Source organism: Ptychodera flava, chromosome 16 (genome assembly GCF_041260155.1).
Source record: "Ptychodera flava strain L36383 chromosome 16, AS_Pfla_20210202, whole genome shotgun sequence".
NCBI lineage: Eukaryota > Metazoa > Hemichordata > Enteropneusta > Ptychoderidae > Ptychodera > Ptychodera flava.
In genome coordinates, this window is record NC_091943.1 from 12,171,757 (window position 1) to 12,195,394 (window position 23,638).

The following is a 23,638-nucleotide window of genomic DNA, read 5'->3' on the forward strand; positions in this document are numbered from 1 at the left end:
CTCAGTACAATTAGATATTTATCAAAACAATATCTGTACCCAATTTCAAAGACTTGGGTGCCGTTATTTCAGAGTTATATACCAAATTACAAAGTTCATTAAATATGCAAATGAACCCTTCACACTTCTGAATTCTTTACACTACAGTTAGATATCAGTCGGATCAGTATCTGCAGCAGATTTCATCACATTTGGTGAAGTTATATCTGAGTTATATGACTAATTACAAAACTTCATAAAATATGCAAATGACCTATTTATTAACTTGACACTGCCCAATGCTTCTAAGTATAATTAGATATATATCAGATCAATATTTGTTGCAAGTATCATCAAGTTTGGTGCAGGAATTTCAGAGTTATCTCACTAATAACAAAAGTTCATTAAATATGCAAATGAGAAGGTAATTGACATGACACTCACAGTATCATCATAATGTTCTAAGACTGTAATCTGTGAAAAGTTTCATGAAATTTTGTGCAGTATTTCTTGATATATGTCTACGCTGTCATTACCGTCTCCATAGGGAAACCATTGTACGGAAAAAAACGATATTGCATAACTTCATTAATATGCAAGCCACACTAACCAAAATCTAATCAGTTCTTGCAAGTAGCATATGGTACCTGTGTACCAAATCTGACTTGAATCCGTTCAGGCGTTTTTGAGTTATCGTGTAAACAGACAGACAGACAGACAGACACACACACACACACTAACACACACACACACACACACACACACACGGACAGACAGACAGACATCGCTATGACAATAGCCCACGTGTTTACACACGTGAGCTAATAAAAATCAGAAGTCATCACACAAAAAATTTGGTACTAGAGAAACAAATTACCCAATATTTCTGGACATTTGAAATGTCAAAATTCAAAATTCAAAATGGTAGCCATATGTGTTTTAACTTTTATGGGGAAAAATTTGTTGTTTGATTGTCACAAAAATAAGCATAGTATGAAATTTTTAGTCTCAATGAGCTTCAAAATGATCCACAACAAGTGGAATATCAAAAACGGATTGTAACAAGTCATTGTCAATGACATAGTCCCCACCAAATTTGTCAACATGCAACTGTAAGTGTACAAAAGTGATCTAAATGTAGTTTCCAAGTCAAAAAGTGCCAGGTAGACATAATTTTTCCTTTTTCTCTTTGAACAGAAGTGGTGACATATCCTGAAGATGCCTTGCGTTCATTTCAAAAACTGGATTAGACCATGGAAAATACAAAAAAGGCTGTAGAGGGCGCTGTTACGTACAATCTTTAATGAATACTTGATTATGTTCAAAGTGTCCTGAATAGGGTGGACCTGAAAGTGCTTGGGGCATGTTGGCAAGAAAATCGTTTTGGCAAGGTCAGGTTTTGTAGAGGATGGCAATGGTTGTAGTGAAATAGTCCAAGGATAGAAATTGAGGCAAGTATCTTGCAAGTAGTAGGGACTTTTTCAAGTAAGGTGGTTGTACAGAACACTATCACATGTAATATTGAAAGAGTAGCTGGCTGAAAAAATGGCTGCCCGGTAGCCATAGTGGATCGTATCATGAAAAATTTGACATGCACATGCACATGTACCGGTAAGTCATAGTGTGTTGTCCTTGTGCCAAGTTTAAAAGAAATCTGTCAAGGTATGTCTTAGTAATGGCTCTGGACAATAAAAATCGCAAGAAAATGGCCGCCTAGTGGCCATATTGGATCATATCATGAAGACAATTGACATGCGTATGTAAGTCATAGTGTGTTGTCCTTGTGCAAAGTTTAAAAGAAATCTGCCAAGGCATGTCTTAGCAACGGACCTGAATATAAAAAACTTGTAAGCAAATGGCCGTCTATCAACCATATTGAATCATATCATAAAGACATTTGATATGTGTATGCGTACGGAAGTAAAAGTGTTATCATTGTGTCAAGTTAAAAAAAAAATCTGTCAAGGCATGTCCTAGTAATGGCTCTGGACATGAAAATGTGTACGGTATGTAAACTGCAATGTTATCCTTGTGCCAAGTTTAAAAGAAATCTGTCAAGGCATGTCTTAGTAATGGCTCTGGATGTGAAAAAATTGTAAGAAAATGGCCGTCTGGTGGCCATATTGGATCGTACCTGAAAGACATTTGACACGCTTATGTAAGTTATGGTGTGTTTTCCTTGTGTCACATTTTAAAGAAAGTTGTTGAGGCATGTCTTAGTAATAGCTCTGGACATGAAAATAATCGCAAGAAAATGGCTGCCTTGTAGCCATATTGGATTGTATCACAAAATCAATTGACATGCAGTCCAGGTACAGTGGATTATCCTTGTGCCAAGTTTGAAATAAATTGGGCAAGGCATGTCTGAGACAGACGGATGGACAGACAGACAGATGCACAGATAGAGCCCAATCTATAAGTTCCCCAAAGACTGTCCACAGACACTAAAAAGATTGAGAGTCTGAACATATGTCCCTTGGGTGCATTATACCTTACTGTCTGTGGTGAAAATCCAGGATATACCCTATCAGTGCCACAAGTATATCAAACAAATGAATAAAAACTGATGAAATTCAAACACATAGTAAAACCGACCCCGACTGATTAATTTCACTGGGGAAAAAAATTTGATCAAGTTTTCAAGATAGATGTTGTTACTCAGATGTGCACCATAAATTGTATCGATAAAGGAGGGTCCCTGTCTGCAATAAGTGAATAATAATGGGAAATGTCAGCCAACACCCAGGGGTATAAAGTCAGCTACCTGGCAATAGTGCAGTATGCCAGAGTTCACTGATACATCAATAACAAGTCATCGTTGATGACACAGTCCCCGCTGTCCATTTTGTTATAATCTTTGGTGTCTAGGTAGCTGTGGTCTAGGTGGCTGTGGAATGACATTGATGCAACGGGTGCATCAGGCCTGTGACTTGCATAATAAAGTAATCTGAGGAACGTTCAATAAATGACTCATCTCTGCCGGTAATGACCACTCAAGGAACTTTTGATTACATCACACATAACGATGCCATTATAGCCTCCAGTGTCATGATGGCACATACTATACACATGTTGTTGTAATCAGCCATTTCGGATCATATAATGCAACAAATTAATGTGCACAAGAATGCAGTCATAGTATTTTATCTTCGTATCACGTTTGAACAAAATCAGTCCATCGAGGACAGTGACCTATGTTTATGTTTCAAAGACATAAAAAAACACCAAAATTTAAATCAAATGGCTGTCTATTGACCATATGGATCATAGCACAAAATTAGTAGACATGCATATGTATGCCATAGTACTTTATCTTTGTACCAAGTCTCAACAACATTGGTTAAAGAATATTTGCATATGATTAAGCCTCAAAGACATGAAAAAATCCAAAAATGACCATCTGACAGCGATATTGGAAAACAATGACAATCTGGCAGCCATATTGGAACATGTCACGAAGTAAATTGACATGTATATGTATGCCATAGTGCTTGATCATTGTGCAAAGTTTGGACAAAATGGGTGAAATGACCTTTGAAATATGATTCAAAGACATGCAAAATTCCAACAAAATGGCAGTTCTGCAGCCATATTGGATCCTATCGCAAGCTTAATTGATACATGCATATGTATGCCATAGTGCTTTGCCTTTGTGCCAAGTTTGAACCAAATCGGTTCAAGGATGTTTGAGTTATGGTTCAAAGACACGAAAAAATCGCAAAAAAATGGCCGCCTGTCGGCCATATTGGATCATATCACGAAATAAATTAGTGTTCATATGAAGGGCATAATGTTTTGCTTTTGTGCCAAATTTGAACAGAATCGGTTCAAGGATGTCTGGGTTATAGTTCAAAGACATGAAAAATCGCAATAAAATGGCCGCCTCACGCCCATATTGGATCATATCGCAATATAATTCGACATGCATATGTAGGACAAAGTGTTATGCCTTTGTGTCAAGTTTAAACAGAATCGGTCCAAGGATCTTTGAGTTATGGTTCAAAGACATGAAAAATCGCAAACGAAATGGCCGCCTCGTGGTCATATTGAATTGTGTCACAAAATAATTTGACATGCATATGTAGGCCAAAGTGTTATACCTTTGTGGTAAGTTTGAACAGAATCTGTTCAAGGATGTCTGAGTTATGGTCCAAAGACATGAAAAATCGCAACAAAATGGCCGCCACGTGCCCATATTGAAACATATCGCATAATAATTTGACATGGATATGAAAGCCATAGTGTTATGCCTTTGTGCCAAGTTTGAGCAGAATGTGCTCAAGGATGTCTGAGTTATGGTCCAAAGACATGAAAAATCGCAACAAAATGGCCGCCACGCGCCCATATTGAAACATATCGCAAAATAATTTGACATGGATATGAAAGCCATAATGTTATGCCTTTGTGCTAAGTTTGAGCAGAATGTGTTCAAGGATGTCTGAGTTATGGTCCAAAGACATGAAAAATCGCAATAAAATGGCCGCCACGCGCCCATATTGGATCGTATCACAAAATAATCGACGTGCATCTGTAGGTCATAGTCCTATGCCTTTGTGCCAAGTTTGAACAAAATTAGTTTAGCAGTGTCTGAGAAACTGTTGATGGACGGACGGACGGACGGACGGACGGACGGACGGACGGACACACGACGGGACCCAATCTATAAGTCCCCGCCGGACTTCGTCCGCGGGGACATCAATAATATTACAATCATGAGAGGTTTTACTTGCAGTAAGGAATCATGGCCTAAATACCTGCACAGTAGTTTTTACCGTCAATAACAGATATGCACACTGGCGCAATTTGATCCCCAGATTTCTGTTCTGTTTTCAAATTTAGGTCAGTTATAGTACCTGTAAGCATTATGCGGTTGATAAATCTTCATATGTTTATTTGTGTCTTTACGTATTTATGTGAAGGGTCAATTTTTACACTTTATGCAATTTTTCATGCATTTTCATCACTGATAATGAATGGGCAGGGTTCTTCACAGGGGGATTTTGATAGTGGCCATCACTCTGTTTTTCGAGCAACCTACTTACATATTCATAACCAAACAAAAGAACACATATGTTCACAACAAAGGAATATGCAAATTATGCATTGTTATGCAAATTGGCCATCCTTCTGTTTTTACAAGCGGTAGAGAACACTGATTATCATCAGGTTTGCAAATTTGTATAGACGAATAATATTTCATAGCATGCTCTGATTGATTTGAATTTCTGATGAAGCCACGCTTCGTTCTCATCGGAAAATAGATAAATGTTATTGGTGACTTAATTTAATCAAAATGTAAGAACCTTGCAACATTACTAATGATGGAAGAAATGTTGATCTCCTATAAACAGTGCAAAAATGATCTTCACAATGTATTGAAAACGTAATGCTAGGATTCTGTTGTGAATCTCTGTGCCGACTTCTACAAGCAGTCTTCCAAATCAGGTATTAGTACACATCAGACTTGGCTTCAGATTTCAATTCAAGAATCTCCAGTGGATCTTGGATGAATTCGCATTCAGGTTGAATTTCAACAATTTTTTTCTGTTTTTTCTCACTGTCCAAATTATTGTTCTTGAACTCTGTAGTTAAGGGCAGTATTCAGCTAAATGTTCAAATGAAGGTCCTAGTCATGTTACCCTGTATCTAGCTACATGTATCCTCCTGATAAAGCTACACCGATGCAATCTTCCGAGAGGACAAAAAGGAATTTTACCATGGTAACCCATCCATTTACCAGCATTTACACATATTAAAACTTCAGCAAAACTGCATAATTTTAGTAAAAACAAGGCAGTATTGCTGAAGGCAATGAGTACTTGGGCCGAGATAGAGTAATTTTGAGGACTGCACTACTATTCAAATATGGTCTTGAATTTCCTCCTGTCAATTAGGCATTTGATTAACTGGTTATTAAACGAAGCAATGGCATGACAACGGCAAAATATGTCTAGCAACTTTTGTGGAGTTTGAGGCAGGGGTTCTTTATTTATAGCGAATTGCTTAAACTCCTTAAATATTCAAATTACAGCAAATTTCTTTTGTTCTCGATGGTAGATGTCTAATATTTAGATGGCATATTTAGATTTCTACCCTATAGTTATCCCTATATACCAAAAATCGGACATCCAGCTCTATTGGCTTGCTCAGAATTAGATATGCGAATAATTAATGAGGTAAATATGTGGTGTCATAAGGTGTCCCATCATACCAAATATGAAGGGTGTAGCACTTGTGGTTACTGAGTTGTGGACAATATATATATTTGATGTCAAAGGTCATTGAGGTCACGTGACATTTTGTCAAAATAATTGTATTGCTAAGTTATTCCTATATACCAAAAATCAGACCTCTAGCTCTATTGGCTCGCTCAAAATTAGATATGTGCATAATTAATAAGGTACAATATGTGGTGTCGTTAGGTGTCTTATCATACCAAATATGAAGGATGTAGCACTTGTGGTTACTGAGTTGTGGACAAATATATATATTTGATGTCAAAGGTCATTGAGGTCACGTGACATTTTGTCATAATAATTGTATTGCTAAGTTATTCCTATATACCAAAAATCAGACCTCTAGCTCTATTGGCTCACTCAAAATAAGATATGCACATAATTAATGAGGTACAATATATGGTGTCATAAGGTGTCCTATCATACCAAATATGAAGGGTGTAGCACTTGTGGTTACTGAGTTGTGGACAAATATGTATATTTGATGTCAAAGGTCATTGAGGTCACGTGACGTTTTGTCAAACAAATTATATTGTTAACTTATCCCTATATACTAAAAATCAGACCTCTAGCTCTATTGGCTCGCTCAAAATTAGATATGCGCATAATTAATGAGGTACAATATGTGGCGTCATAAGGTGTCCCATCATACCAAATATGAAAGGTTTAGCACTTGTGGTTACTGAGTTATGGACAATAATGTATATTTGAGGTCAAAGGTCACCAAGGTCACATGATATTTTGTCAAATGTCTGAGATATCTGCGTGAACCGATGGACTCACTGATGGACTCACGGACGGATATGACCCAATCTATAAGCCCCCTGGACTTTATCCGTGGGGACAAAAAACTGTGTCACTGCATCCTTTAGGCAATATGAATACGATGAGAAACTAAATTTTTATTTTTCTTGGCCTTATACATGAAAGTCTATGGAGAACTGCCTTATACATGGAAGTCTATGGAGGTGTAAACTAAAAAGTCCTCTAACACGGCCAAATTCGATCGCATTGTGAAACAAATCGACGTGCATCTGTATGGGGTTGGGTACTATTCATAACTATACTATAACTCCCCAGGACTTCGTCCGTGGGCACTAAAAACAACGCAACAGTTATTACAGCTACACCGGCGGTAGGTCATATCCAGAGCCCCGTACGGTCTGCCGCCGTCGCTTGAAAACAATCTCATAAACCTGGCCATATGGGCAACTGTGTGTGAGCAGCTGGATACTTGACTTCCCGGAGAAGGCGAGCTGTCACGTTCAAGCTCAGGATTATTTGTCGATCAAATTTCAGTAAATTTACCTTACCTAGATGAAATTTTGTCTATATGCTGAAATTTCGCCGAAGTTTGACAAAATTGCATCGATTTTTCAGGTTCATATCCGACATTTTTGAGTTTTGAGTGCAGACAGAAATAAGTTTTGAGGCAACATGGCTGCGACCCCATGTTGACCCCGGATGCGCTATTTTGCGGGTTGCGGGTTGCGGGCATAAAAAAATGCGTGATTTTCGGTATCATTTTCGCTAGTAGTTAGAATAAATGCCAAAATAGTATCTAGACGTATTTGTTTAGGGACGGACCATTAGATCTTGGGAGGGGGGTGGTCAAAAACAGAAAAAAAAAATTTTCAGAGCAGAAAGTTAGGAAAAAAAAATCTTCAAACTAGTTTGCAAAATAAAAAAAAAATAAATAAGAAGACAAAGGCGTAAAAAAAAATCTGCAAAAGTCTTTAAAATTTTGAATTTTTTTTAGATTTTACCGACAGTAAGCAACTTTCTGTATTTTTAATACATCCTCCCGGCACATTTTTAATTTTGATTTATACATTTAGAGTAATCCTTTTACTGGAAGTTGTGATTATCTTATCTTTTCAGGACTTTTGTATTCTGATCACTTGAAAATTATGAAATTATAGAGCCTGTTTTCTACTTGTTTCCTGCGTACAAACCAAGCAGGTACACTAGGTAAAACATTGAAACTATGGTATGGTTGTCAAGACAGAAAGTTGTATTTGCCTTTTAAGATCAAGGTAAACAGATGCAGGCCACATCAGTTTCATTTTTTTCACAGCATTTTATTACAATGATGAATGCAAGAATGGGTGAACAAGTAGAAACACGTCAATAATGATAAAACAACATATCAAGTCATTATGTATTATTTTGCTTTTAAAAAGGCATTTTCAATTCTTTTTTCTCAAAAAACAGCCTCAAATAACAACAGCAACACATGTTTTAACATTCAACAATACACTACGTAGCATGCCATCTATCCAACAAATCCCAACACAAAAACACATAAACGGGTTGAACTTTGAAAGTTTCTCGATAGCAAATACTGAATAAATCTGCATGGTTAATCGTTTTTGTGTAGCAAATTTCAAAGAAATTGGACAAGCCCTTTCAGAGAATACAGATTTTTTGACCATGAATGGCATAAATTGCCCAAAAGACAAATATTGAAATTTCAACACATCTATACACATCCAATCAATTTGGACATGCTGCTACAGAGAAATAGATGTTTTGATCAAAAAAGGGCAACAATTGCTCTAAAACACAAATATGCAAATTTCACTATATTATTTAGCTTATTTTAGCTTCTCAGCTTGTCAAAATCAATTGTAAATCATGAGATATGCATGATGTTTGGTGGGGTAAATGTAGGTATTTCACCATGCAGTAGAAAGGGAAGCCAGAAACCAAAATAGTCAATTTTCAAAACTATACGAAGCTACTGAGGAGCAAGAAGACCATGTTTCAGAGGAAGATGTGTAATCCGAAAAAAATGCTCCCAAAGTGCCACCAAATAACACCATTTTTATCTCTATTTTTCAAAAGCTCCAACAGCAGGAGGGGGACACCCCCTCCTGACCTCCCCCCGCAAAAATACTCCCCAAGTGCCACCAAATAACACCATTTTAATCTCTATTTTTCAAAAGCTCCAACGGCAGGAGGGGGACACCCCCTCCTGACCACCCCCCACAAAAATACTCCCCAAGTGCCACCAAATAACACCATTTTAATCTCTATTTTTCAAAAGCTCCAACGGCAGGAGGGGGACACCCCTTCTTGACCTCCCCTGGCTAAAATACTCCCCAAGTGCCACCAAATAACACCATTTTAATTTCTATTTTTCAAAAGCTCCAACGGCAGGAGGGGGACACCCCCTCCTGACCACCCCCCGCAAAAATACTCCCCAAGTGCCACCAAATAACACCATTTTAATCTCTTTTTTTCAAAAGCTCCAACAGCAGCAGGGGGACACCCCTCTCCTGACCTCTTCCCAGTGACCGCTTGCGTGGCCGCTTGTGGTGCTTGCACCACATGTTTGCCCTCTTTATCTTCAGACAGCGGCGAACGAAAAAAAATTATAAATCTGAAAATTTACTCTGAAAAAAAAAATTTGCACAGCTAATCTCAATTGGAAAAAAAAATTCAGAAATTTACAATAGTAAAAAAAAATTTTCACAATTTCATTGTGACCACCCCCCCTCCCAAGGTCTAATGGTCCATCCCTTAGGAACAAAAGCCGTGAACTTCTTGAATAATGCCGTTATTTCAGCTTACATCTGGTAAAGCACCACCAACGTCAGAACAGTCCATTTCCCATCCAACATTCGCCGTTGCACAGCGCACTGCCGATCGAAGCTTTCGAAATGATATGACTGAACACGGATGAGTAACAATATGAGCACACGACAGATTTCACAACAACTCGCTATATTAACTTTTTATGTTATGATTAGGATGGATAGTTTAAAAGTAAGTTTCGGATCGTTGACAGCACAGATGAACTGGGAGCTGAACTTCAGTTCGTTGAAACTGGACACGCCTAATAATTTGTTACTTTTTCATAGAATGCCATGCCCTTCTCACACTTCAGATTAGTTCAACCGCCGATAAAAGCACAATATTCAAAATCGTTTCAATGCCGTTTAAAATTATTCTATTGTGGTGAACACGATAATAGTCCTAGGAAACTTTTCATAGTCACGCTAGATCAAATGCATGGAGCGACTATCATACTGCAGGTGCAAGTCATACCACGTTCATGATATTAAGAGATACACAATTATTGAGAGCTACAGAACACAAACTCATTCAAAAATATTCCTATTAGATCGATTCCTGAAAATAAGTCAACGAACCGGTGTGTTTTTCCCGCTGAAATTCTCGCGTAAAATGTTAGCGGAATGTCGTTCTCTGCGGTCGCGACCTCGGTTGAACCGAAACGGCAAAGTAAACTAAGTCCTTTGTTGTACGTCTTTTTCTTTTTAAAGATTTCATGAAAAATACAAGGCATTTAAATACACATCACTTCTACGCTTTTTGAAGTCAAATCTTTCTATAACTTACACATTGCATTTAAGTAGGCATTGTTTAATTTTCTGTATGTGTTGCCCTGGAACCGAATTGTGAATGGATGCATTACAAAGAATTTACTTCCTATGGCCTGATACTAGAAATGTAACAATTTTCATTCCGCGATAAGTGGCGACATTTCCGAGGCGCAAATTTTTTTTTGTCAGTCTGGTATTATTTCTCACTGACATCCATGGCAAGAAAGAAAGTGATTCAGATCCGAAATTATTTGTAATGGCCAGGCAGGTCGGAATAAATCAAGTGGTCCTCGGAATCGCCGCTTTTAATTTAGCAGATTTTGATTTTTTTTTCAGAAACTTGACGTATTTTCACCCACTTGGTTTGGTCTGTTATAGCATATTTAGTCCAAAAATCAAGTTTACAGCATTTATGTTTTCAACAGCCTTCAAATGTACAGTATTATGTTAAAATACATCATATGGAATATGTTGTGTTTCATTAATTTTAACCATCTTGACCTGATGGTGAAATATGGACTTGGCAGGAAAGGGATACTGTACGATAGACCTGATCATGATTATTGATAATAGACACCTTCTAAAGGTTTTATTTCGTATATACTAAATGCCATATTACATATATTAGAAATCTAACCATAATTCTAAAAGCCCGCAGCCCGCAACCCGCAGCCCGCACTTTAGCAGATACCTGTTGACCCCTAGCCCTGCGTACGATGCTATGTGGTACAGCTAACACACAGCATCGTACGCAGGGCTAGCGAGAGAGTTGCCGACATCGACGGTTATTTACGAGAAGTGAATAAAAGACTGTCATTTTTGGAAGCGATCGAGTAGCTGAGGTAGGCTGGGATACGACTTGGGCCCAAGAACGCTGAATTTCGGCAGTAATTTGGCTTTTTACGTCAAGTCCCAAAATGGATTTGAAGTCACCGACCCTACGTACGCATACGGGTCTTTGCAGGGCTGTGGTGAGCGGGGCGATTAGCTGTAGCGGAACACACAGCATCGTACGCAGAGCTAGTTGACCCCAAGTAAAAATGTGTTCGCGATCAAATCTTCCTATATTTTTTTCAGAATTTTCGACAAAATCATTGCTTCTTACATCTTTGTAAAATATAAAATATTAATATAAAAATGCGATGTGCCATGTCTCCAGATTTCTAAAATATCGTTCGGTGACCGTTCGACGGAATACTCATTTCGCAAACTTGTGACGCAGTTGAAATTCAATACTGACCGCCAAATAATCTTAATGAGACTAATCATTCTAGACATCCTCCAAATTATCCAACCATTCGCTTTAGAGTTCAGCTCGCTTAGAGGATCATAACATTCTTCGGCCTTCGTTTAGATCGACCCTAATCTCTCCCATTTAGGAAATAAATACACAAGCTACCTTGACAAAACTTCGTGCACCATCCAGGACCAAACACACTACAAATCTGTCTTGACGTCATCATCTCCTTACATGGTAATCGGCATACCGTATTTTTTAGCAAAGGGGACACAGAATACGTCGGAGTATTCAGTTTCAAACGTATTACATTGTGTGATGTTGTCAAAAAAGGTAATGTTACTGCAGTGGTATAAATTACAAAACACAAAAGTTCAAATCAGTTTATTTTGGACTGGCTTTACCCAACATTTCATATTGTTTCTTATGCCAGATTTGACCACGTGCTTACTGGCGACCCCTTTACATGCAAATTTTGTGTCAAATGGTGTGTTCTCCTGGAAAAACAAACGTACGATTTCTATATGAAGGAGGCGAAATTTGCCCTCAAAACTCGAAACCATCCCTTTGGGGTGTACCTAGCTATTTTGAACGAGCTTCTCGAATCTGCAGCTCTATTTCGAAATGATGGTCTGGTTTTCTCAGCTCAAGGATAAGTGTTCTCCATCGCTGTGGGCATTACTATTCTCAACTGGGGGTACAGTTTCCAGTCGTAATGTTTTTCATTGTGTCCGGGATATAAAACCTTTCCTTTTCACAATTTTACTTCGGTTAACACTAGTCCACATCTTGTCAGCGATTAAACATGTTTCAAGTTTAAATGTTAAATTCTGGTCTCGAGCCCTCTTGTTCGACCAAACTGAAATTACCCCTCCCACTTTGGCTCGTCCAGTGGGTGTAGCAAGGGTCGTGCCATCGCCTAGGAAACGGAGGGTGCATTAATTGTTGCATTTCGATGCACATTTTGATTATATTCAGAAGATTTTGTGGCAAAAACTCAGATAGAGAAGCATTAATATTCACATCTCACTTATCACAGTCCCTCTATCCACCGGTCTGGAAACGTGGCTGGTTGCTTTGTGACACTCCGTGATATGAACCAACACACGATTCACACCTTAAACAAAGGACACCGACAATGTTCAACTGGCCGCTATATCGATGTCGCTACCCCACGATCCTATGACAGCCGCAATGTGATCGTTCAAAAACATGACGTTTGTGGGTTGTTATTTTCAGAATATCACAAAACATTACAACTTGTTCACTTTAGAAACACTAAACAATTTATTTTTTCATTAAATGGGTAACGTTGCCCCTCTAGATAAAGCTTGAAAGGGACCACACATTATGGTTGCATTATGATCACGATCGAAAAACAAAATGGCCATGCACTGTTCGCAAGTGTCATGGACTATTGCCCGAAATCAAGAAGACAGGCAAAATCAGCTGAATATTAACATCGACAGCTGAGTAGTTCATTACCAAACTTGTTATTGTGTTGACATGATAGCATTTTGTAAAAGGTATTTACTGTGCCTGAGCGCGAGCGTACGTATCGAGAGTTCGCTATATCACAGTCCCTCTACTGTGGCCATATTGACGCTACATGGGAAAATATGCGAATAAAATCTAAGTGCATTTCTCAGCAGTTGTCGTTCCTATTCTGCTCAGTTAACAGACATAATTTCACAGAATATTAATAGAATATTACACAGAAAACATATTTAGATCATATTTGGAGGCACTGACTATAGCATTGCAAGAGAAATGGACGACAAATTTTCCGGTGTGTTTCCAGCCGTGCCTGAGCGAGCGTACGTATCGAGAGTTCGCCATATTGACGCTGCATGGGAAAATGTGCGACCACACAACTAAAATCTACATGCATTTCTGCAGTTGTCTTTCCTATTCTGTTCAGTTAACGGCATGATTTCACAGAATATTACACAGAAAACATATTTAGATCATATTTGGAGACACTGACTACTAGCATTGCAAGAGAAGGGGGACCACAAATTTTCCGGTGTGATTCCAGCCGTTGCTTGTGCTACGTACGTCAACACACTCGCAGCGGTCAACCCCAGAAATTATCGCACACTATCATCATTTACGATGGGATAAGGATCACGAAAAACACACCGGTTTCAGGATATGATAATTTCTGTCTTCGTGTCGTAGATAGACGCAGAGAACACTTAACAGAGCCAAAAACAGCGAAAATTCGAGAAAAGCGTACACACAATCGGGGACTGTGGCATGCAGGACACACCCAAGCTACGCATTATCACGTGACTGGCCCTCGTATCGCGGTTCGGCTGTGCGGTCTAGGTGATTGACACCTTTTACAATAGGCGTTTCCAGACCGGTGGATAGAGGGACTGTGCACTTATTCAAGACTGGCTGAGAGCAGCACTTCCATTCAGTTAACATCATTACGCCATTTATTATGCCAAGAAAGATGAAGCCAAGACATTTTGCCCTCCATGATCTCAGCCAGGAATGGTTATACCTTACAGAGTTTTTTCCCACGAATGAAAACAAATGTACTTGGGCTGAGGCCCAAGTACAATAAATGTTCAGGGATTTTGGATGTTCGAGTTCATTCAGAGAAGCTTAAATATTGCTCCTCGCAGAATTTTCCTTCATTAAATTTTTGGCGGGAAAAAAACGGTAACATACCAGTAGTGCGGAAGACAAAAACATTAGGCTAATGTTAGAGTACTTACCACCATTTTATAGATTGCATCAACTATGTCCAACATCTCTTGTCTTGTAATATATCCATCATTATCTAAATCGTACAAATTAAAAGCCCCTGCAGAAAGACAAAGAAGAGAAAATTGATTAATATGAGACGCTCTATCTTCTTTCACCGACATGAAAGGCTAAATTTTCAGCACTGTCTACAGGATATACCCTGATAATGTATCAAATTACTACTTTTCTCAAAAATCTTTTTCTCATTGTTTTAAATCTTTTATTTTCTTTTCTTTTATTTATTCAGATCCAACTGGCTAAATGCCTACTTACAGGTCTGATGGAATCTCAAGGATACATGTATCTATTTAACATAATGTTCATCAAATAAGAGTTCCATACAGGCTTCTAGATCATGGAATCTAGTTACCAGGAAGAATGTGCCTCTAGGACAAAATAGCCAGGTTCCCCAACTCTTTCAATACTTTTATAGCCTACCACTTATGGGAGCACAATTCTAAAGCTCTTGCTTAGTTTTTCAAAAATCAAAAATTTTATTTTCCCATAGCATTATAGAGTTAACACAGGGATAGCGGCCATTTTGAATTGTGAACATCCGTAAAAGTTAGGTATTTGTTTCTCTGGTACCAAACTTGGGACTGTGACCTCAGATTTTTAGTCTTGATTAGGTTGGAGAATAGTTGAAAGGTTTATTAAGGAAAGTTGGCGCGAAAGTTAAGTCGCTCACTTTCAAGGCGCATACAACCTTAACATGTGTTACTGTACAGATAGTTACGTACAGTGCATGGGCTTGGTGGAGGGACCATGGTGGCAGGATTGATATTTAAAGTTTTATCAAAGCTCTTTTCAACATTTTTTTAGCTGAGTAGAAATGGAGCATAGAAATATCAGTGGTAGAGATTTTGCTGTTCGAGCACTGGATTTCATGCAAAGTGCACAAGACTTCCAACCATAGTATATTTTATTGTGTATCTCAAAATACAGCAAGATTTCTACGTATAGCATTTAATTCTTTAATTGGTACAATTTCTAACTACAAGGTATCTAAAGTTTCTGGAATTATACCAATTAGCTAGACCTGAAAGGGATGAGTTGTCGTAAATTTTAATGCCTGTGTGACTTTCTTGTTTGCAAACAATCTATTTCATGCACAATCCACTTTGTTTCTGAATTGACAGATCCATGCGCAGCTACTGTAACTCTTTCACAGCTGAGATACATGTACACTGTAACCCTATTCTGATGTACAAGTGATTCTGGATACTAGAAATTTCTCCTGAGGTAGATATACATGTGTGCGTCTAAAGATATACTTATTGACTATTTGATAATCATGCCTGCGTGGGTGTACATGTACATGCTTACATCAACATGCCTTGTTTGTATGTCACTATAAATGCATTTCTCCATGGCAACAATTTCATGACTGCCTTACGCAGACAGTCTGTACAAATCCCATTACTTTCTCTCACTGGCTTCTTTTCTATTTTTACGGTAGAATGCACCTCAGGGACAGATATTCTGACTCTCAAATTTATACCTTTTTTTCTGATCTACTACATGTACTTGGGATACCTTTAAGGCTCTTGGAGAAAGATTTTCACTGTCTTAGTTTATCTAAAGTCAAAAATTTTATATTTCCCACAGGGATGGCAGCCATTTTGAATTTCAATATCGTTAAATGTCAGGTAATTTGTTTCCCTAATATTAAACTCTACTCGTGACCCCTGATTTTTATAGTTGATTTGGTAAGAGAATGTTTGCAAGTTTCACTGAGGAAAGTTTGAGCCAAAGTTTATGTCTTTCATTTTTGAGGCGCATACTGCCTTAATCTCCATCTGTACCTTTGTGTCTCTGTCGCTCTGCCTATGTCTTTCACCTATCACCTATTTTTGCTACATAATGAGCAATACAGATAGCATGATATACCTCACAACATTTATCCAAGAAACAGATATTTTTTAAGATTACCCCACATTTCATATTCTGCATAAAGTCATATCTTATATTTATATATATATGTATATATTTATTATTTATATATATCATATATTTATATATATATGTATATATTTATTATTTTTTGATAAGTATCCTTTTCTTATTTTTGTAGTATTAGTTCTTGACTATGTTCACCTTTGAGGGAATAACGTCAATAAAGTTATTATTATTATTATTATTATTGTATCATCTGCATTTGAGTGTCCTTCTCTTTTGGTATCCAAGCCAATTTCATTAAACCAGTTCTGTAGCAGTCTATCTCTGTGTGTCTGGATCTCATTGACTATTCCTGTCTCTCAGTATCTCTAATTACAAATGACTTACAATTTGCAGCATTCTCTATGAACAGCAACAATCTCTTTCAATAGACTTGCCCTAATTCTGTGGGCTTATTAAGATACCGGTAGTTCATGCCTCCAAAGTTAAACTTCAATGCTAAAACTTACTTTAATGAAACATTCAATTATTCTCCAAATCACAAATAAAATTTAGGGGCCTATCACTATGAAAAGTTTGGAACCAGAGAAACAAATTACCTAAACATGCACATTTTGGTCATCAAATGCCTAAACACAACTTTCTACAAAGTTGTTTTTGCTGTACAAGGAACAGTCAGTGAATAAAACAAGTATCCACTACAAACCATGCCAAGTATTTCTCATGGAATCATGATTGTAAACATTGATTTAACTGTATTTATCTGTATCAGGTGCTGTAGTCCACTGGATAATTGATGACAGGTATGGAGTCATTCATCAGTACAGCTGGGGTTGTTACATATCAGTACACGACTCATTCCAAGCAGGTGGAACAGGTTTGTATGTTTTACATGCTGGCTTGCTGCCAGAGCAATTTTCACTGCCATCAATCCAGCACAAAGAACTTAGTTCATACTTTGAATATTCAAAAATAATCCTTTTGTTCAAGTTTAATGCTAATTTGATCCATTTATGTTATTTTCTATTATAAAAATCAAGCAATTCATCCCATGGACCACTCACAAGGTCCCACTGAGACAAGAACTGATTCAAAATGGTGTCCGCAGTAGAAAGAAAGAAAAATATCTAAGTCATAATACTGAACACCGACATGCATGAACAAGTCATGCATTAATTACTACATGCTGTAAATATTGCAAAAATTATAGCAAATGTCACTAAATGCTTCAGGTATGCAGAGATTCTTAATGTTTACAGCAAATTTAATCTTGATAGATTATACATGTATACATGCCTGGTACTTGTGCCTCTCCCTCTGTACTTTGAACATACATGTAACATGTATGAAGCTGACAAAATATGTTTACAAATGACACTGAGCCTACCAGTATAGGTACATCCAGAAACAACTATCACATCGGAATTATATTTAGTTTTAGTTTTTTAATCATGAAATTATTTCAATTATTGAGTACTTGTTTTCATTTGTGATTTTCTTGACTCTATAATAATGTCTTCTATACACCAAAGAACCAGCCAAGCTCTGTAGTTTGTCAAACTACTCATTAATAATTTAAGTATTTCCCGGCAGACTAATATACTGTAGAAAGCACCCGAGGGAATATGTTACCATAAATAAAAACGATGTCTAAATCTTTCCGTTCTTATCTACAATATAGTAGTCCCAATGGTGAATCATTTTAATATCATCACGATGTCTATCACACACTTGGTACTTTATTTGATAGAAGCTGTTCATCTACTCAAGAGTTTTTTGATGAAATTCTGTGCAGGTAGTTAACATCTAAAAACTGAAAGCCTTACATTTTCGCTCAAACTTTCCTTAAGGAAACTTTTGAACATTCTCTTTCAAAATCAACAATAAAAAGGGGGGGGGAGGGGATGTCACCATGCAAAGTTTGGTGCTAAATAAACAAATTACAATGTCTCTGGCAACATTTGCCTACATTTGAAATTCAAAATGGCTGCCATCCCTGTGTTGAATCTATGGGGAAAAAATTAGTGTTCAATTTTCACAAAAGTGAGCTGGCGAAAACTTTACTTATTCCATGAGCTTCAAATGAGCCCCTCAAAGTGGTAGACTGAAAAAAGACTGTAAAAGTTTAAGAGTCTGAATGTCTGCCTCCGAGACACATTTACCCAAATCACAAAGTACAATACATTTCCCAGTACCTCATCCCCCTTAAGGATGTACGATCGGTAAAATTAAAAGTAATGTCATTTCTCTAAATTGTCAATTTTTGGATTCTCCTTTGTAAGTATTATCAAAATGTGTGATAAAATATAGGGGTCACCGCGCTCGTTTGTGAGATAAATGACCATGAATTTTGCCATTTGTGAGAAAAAATGCTGAGTCAGCATTTTTTCTCCAATGCATTTTCTATGGACGAAATAATTCAATGCTGTTTATCTCAAAAATTAGCGCGGTGACCATATAATTTTATTTGATCAGTATTATTATTTCTCTAGACTGAGCTTTGTGCAAATTTTCATGAAAATGACATTAGTAGAAATTGATTTTCCAGCAAATTTCAATGTAATCCTATGGGAAGTGACAAATTCCACGCGCGCGTACCGCTCGTACATCCTTAACACAAGTTTCAACAGAGATACCGGTACATGGGCTTCAAGGGCTTCAAACTGCAATGCATACCCTATTTTGAGCTCACCTACTGAAACATATTTTCCAAGATCTACTGAAATGCCCAGGTTTTGAAATACCTTCATGTCAGTTTTACAATTCTACTTTTCGAATAAGAAATGGCCGATTCATATTTATCAGGCTGATTACTTTTCTGTTCAATAGACATAAAAGTATGTCTAGGTTTTAGCATGCTGGCCAGGCTGACCTAGTGACCCAGAAGGCCAGCAACCTGTGTGATTTAAATCTCCTCCCTGAGGTCATATCAGGTCACACGGTGAAAGATCAGACTTTACAAACAGATAGTCATGTGTACACTACAACACTGTGTACCGGCACTTTTAAAGTACAGGTACGATTGGAAAGGAAGATGGACAGCCATCAATATTTCATCCTAAAAATGGCAAAAGGTTGTCCTCACTGACTGCGCCACGATATAAACACCTCAATGGCTTTCGATGAAGATAGCATCAAGACTCGCTATATGCCATGTGTCGCTATTCATTGCATAGCTCACACCCACATGAAGATTTAGATTTTGACAGATCTGCTTTCCCTTAATGTCATGTGTCATATAATATTTTCCCTGGAAATCCATGCATCTTCCTGATGGAGCTATTATTTAAGTATATTTTGCCTGAAAGTTGGCATAAATTAAATTTTCTGTCAAATTTCTGTCAAGCTATTTCTCATGGGGAATTCAATATGTGTAGCTAATGATTGCTGTACAATTATGGCACACTGCACATCAACATCCCTCACTTTCCTTGGAAATAGCTTAGTGAAGGAAGACACAAAGGAAACAGCTGTTGCAAACCTACCTGGTCAAATGGCCTGGAAATGTTGTTTGCGTGTGAAATTTGCCAGCACATACTATACTTTCCAGACTACTTCTCATCTTTATGGTTATTGACATCAATCATTGATTTCAAGTTTCCATGAGATGATCATACAAATGCTTCGCTTGGTAAATAGTTACTTAGAAATGTTCCAAATGTTTCACATGCTGTCAAAAACTTACTATTTTAATACATATTTTGTATCTGCCCAGCAGTTCCTTTTTTAGCTAAGTCAGTTTTGTTGAATAACCATTCAATCACTGCGGTAAGTGGCTTTGCCTGTTGCCATGGAGACATGGCAGCCACAGACGTCCAACTGCTCACTTTAGACCAATTAAATTTCCTCTAGGTCAAATACAGTGTATACCGCTGATTTCCCCACTGTGTTGAACAAGTCAGTAATTTCAGCTTATGCTTGCACTCTTACAGAGCTCACTACATGAGAGTTGTTTCAACACTGGCTGAATTGTCCAATTCAATGAACATTTGTTTTACCTAACCATTGCATTATTACTGACAGTCTACAAACCTGGTTACAATGACAGTAGAGAACAACTCTGACAGCTGGGCATGTAAACTGCTGAGAGAGAGCTGCCAAAGATCCAATGCCAAGCAGGATCACCTGTGTGCTGAATGTTTTACATGTGAAGTGATTTAGGTACTCACAGTCTAACTTTTCATCCAGCGTTCCTCTTGATGTTACTGATAACGCACAGATGAATTCTTTAAATGTGATGTAACCATCCTGCAGACAAGAAGAGAATGAAATTGCAAGTTTGATTTGATTTAACTTGATCTGATAAAATTTTGTTTGACATGATTTGATACATGTATGATTTGATAAGATTTGATTCAATTTGATAAGAATTGATTCAATAAGATAAGAGTCAATATAATTTGATACATGTATGATTTGGTGAGATTTGATTTGATGCGATAAGATTTGGTATGATTTGATAAGATTTCATACACTGTAAAGTTTGATTTGGTTTGATTTGACATGATTTGATTTAATTTGACAAAATTTGATTATATGTTTGACATGATTTAATTTGATTTTATATGAATTGATACATGTATGATTTGAAAAGATTTTGTGTATTAAAGATTTGATAGACCGTATGGAGTGATTTGGTAAGATTTGATTTTATATGATTTGATTTAATTTGGCAAGATTTGATGTGATATAATTTGACTTGATCTAATTTGATTTGAGACATGTAATTTGATAAGATTTGATTTGATTTGATAAGTTTGATATTATTTGATTTGATAAGATTTGATTTGACAAGATTTGATTTGATATGATTTGATTTCATACATGTAACGTTGGCTGTCATGGCAAAGGTCATACTATGGTGATTGACCATGATATCCTCACTATGGAAGGCAACAGAAATGGATTGATGCTTTCTTTCAACTCCAAAGCAACATGCATTTCAATCATGACAGTTTTTCCTCACATGTTGCTGAAAGCAAGATAAAAGTACACTCTTTCACAATCAACATCAAAATTGGTGGTCACCGAGCAAATTACCTTCAAATTCATTTTCATAGAAAATAAAGTTCAGTCTTCATGTAAACTCAGTGAGAAAAATTTATATCAAAGATTTAAAAAACAAAAAAGGTGATGAAAACATGATCAAAGCTTTCAAAACAAATCCACACAAACCAGAGACTTGTAAAGAATTGTAAACATTGAAAATATAAAAATCTGCATTTTGTTTCAATATGACTTAAATTTGGTTTTCATATCTATCAAAAGTTCAATGTACATATACATCTACACAAATGCTATTAGCTTTACTACTTTGATATCTTTGCAAAGTGTAATACATCAGATAATTTCTCAAAGTGGACATGCAGTCATTTTGTCATGTTGCCTCATTTAATGACAGACATTTTCAGCAGTTTGTGGCAGCACCTGGCATGTAATCTGTGAGATTAAGCCATTTCAAAATGGTACAGCCTGCAAGGCTGTTGAAACATAACACAGGATTACGCGACATCAATGCACTGGTTTTTAAGCTGTTCAACCATGCCAAATCACTCCTGTTCACAGATTTACACTCACTATTGACAACATCATAAGGTTAGTAACAAACCATAGTGGTTGAAGAGTTAGTATGATGCTATATACTGTACACTGCTGGTCAGCTTAAAATCATGCTAAGATGTAGATTAACAAAGCAGTGCTTTCCACTGAATTCTAAATATTGATAACCAAGTATGACAAACTCATTTGCATTCATGCGATTTTTTGTTTGCAACAGAAATGTTTGTTTGTTTGTTTTTCTCTTGTCTTTGCTCCATAAACCTAATGCATGGGAACAATAATTCATCAACCCAAATTTTCGAAAAGTAGAATAGCATGTGTAACTAATCACATCAAACAAACAAACAAGCAAACATAATTCAAATAGCGTTCGAAGATGACACATTGCCACATAGGTCCATGATGGGCATTGTCCATACTTCTAGATAGCTTTTGATTTCAAACCATCTTATCGGGAAAAAAATTCAAAAAGATACAGCTAATGGGGCTTTATGATCCTCTTTTAGACTATTAAAATATTCCATTTGTCCCTTTAGGGTTCACACTGACAATAGAGAACACATGATGAATTTCATGGTGTAATCAATATAAACCAAAATTTTTAAAAGAGGGCTCTTTCAAAATTTCCCAGAGCAAAAAGTATGAGTATATTGCAGACTTTGACAATTAAAGGTGATGATAAGTTGATGAAAAGACATCTTAGCTCGGTAATACTGTGCAATATGAGCAGAGACTGTACGTCCAAATTGGGCTAGGCATAGGGAGGTTGTCATGGCAACTGCTGTATACATTCAGCAAATGCTCAAAACTGACGTCATTTTTCCCTTGACTCCAGGGCAAATCTCTTTATATGTGCATGGAATATCTCATAATTCCCATATGCCGATAGGTGACAAGAAGCTGGAAGCTATGGATAATTGGAACAGGCTTTTATATAACACTCAAGGATGACGCTTTGGTAGCTTCAGTTACCGCTGATATTTTGACAAGAGCCCATTCCATCTTAAGTTTTTCTACCATGGTTTATGAAATACTTATGGAATATGGTATAATGTTTCATAGCATCTTTCAGGCAGCATGTGAAGATGCATGCATGGTCTAAGTGTGACAACTCACCTTATCTGAGTCAAAGACATTGAACACAAAGTTTGCAAACTTGCTCGGGTCACCATTTGGGAAAAACTGTTGGTAAATTGTTTGAAACTCCTGAAAGTTAAAACACACAGAAATATCATTTTAGACATAAACTTATCAATTTTGTGCATGAATGTGCATGTGTAATTGTAATGTAAATCAGTAAAACGACGACGCACTTTATGGCTGTTTATAAAGAGTATTCTTCTACTGTAATGTGCAGTTTAAAAACAAAATTGAAGGTCATTCTACCTTAAGATGACAAGACGGAAAGATATAATAACCTTTGAGATTAGCAATCTTATAGAGTATTTGACAGTTGAACTACTCTTTTTGAGAGTGGGTATTTGGTCGAGCGGTTCTGTCTGTTGCCTCTCCGCTAGGCGACTGGATGCTGTATGTTGTGAGTTCGAACCCGATTGAAAACTAGCTGCATTTCCTGTTCTTGTACAATTTCAGGATCAGAGGGATCACGTAAAGATATC

At 37.1% G+C, this 23,638-nt stretch overlaps 1 protein-coding gene across 1 annotated transcript in view; it reads right to left on the reverse strand.

Moving 5' to 3' along the window:
• The window catches only part of LOC139152840 (neuronal calcium sensor 1-like), a 96,489-nt gene that overhangs the window by 15,199 nt on the left and 57,652 nt on the right, over window positions 1-23,638 (reverse strand). The window contains exons 4-6 of the mRNA XM_070726194.1: window positions 23,136-23,225; window positions 20,630-20,708; window positions 14,531-14,619 (exon numbers count right to left, since the gene is read on the reverse strand). Coding sequence (XP_070582295.1) covers window positions 14,531-14,619; window positions 20,630-20,708; window positions 23,136-23,225 — 258 coding nt within the window. The remainder of the gene's footprint in view (window positions 1-14,530; window positions 14,620-20,629; window positions 20,709-23,135; window positions 23,226-23,638) is intronic.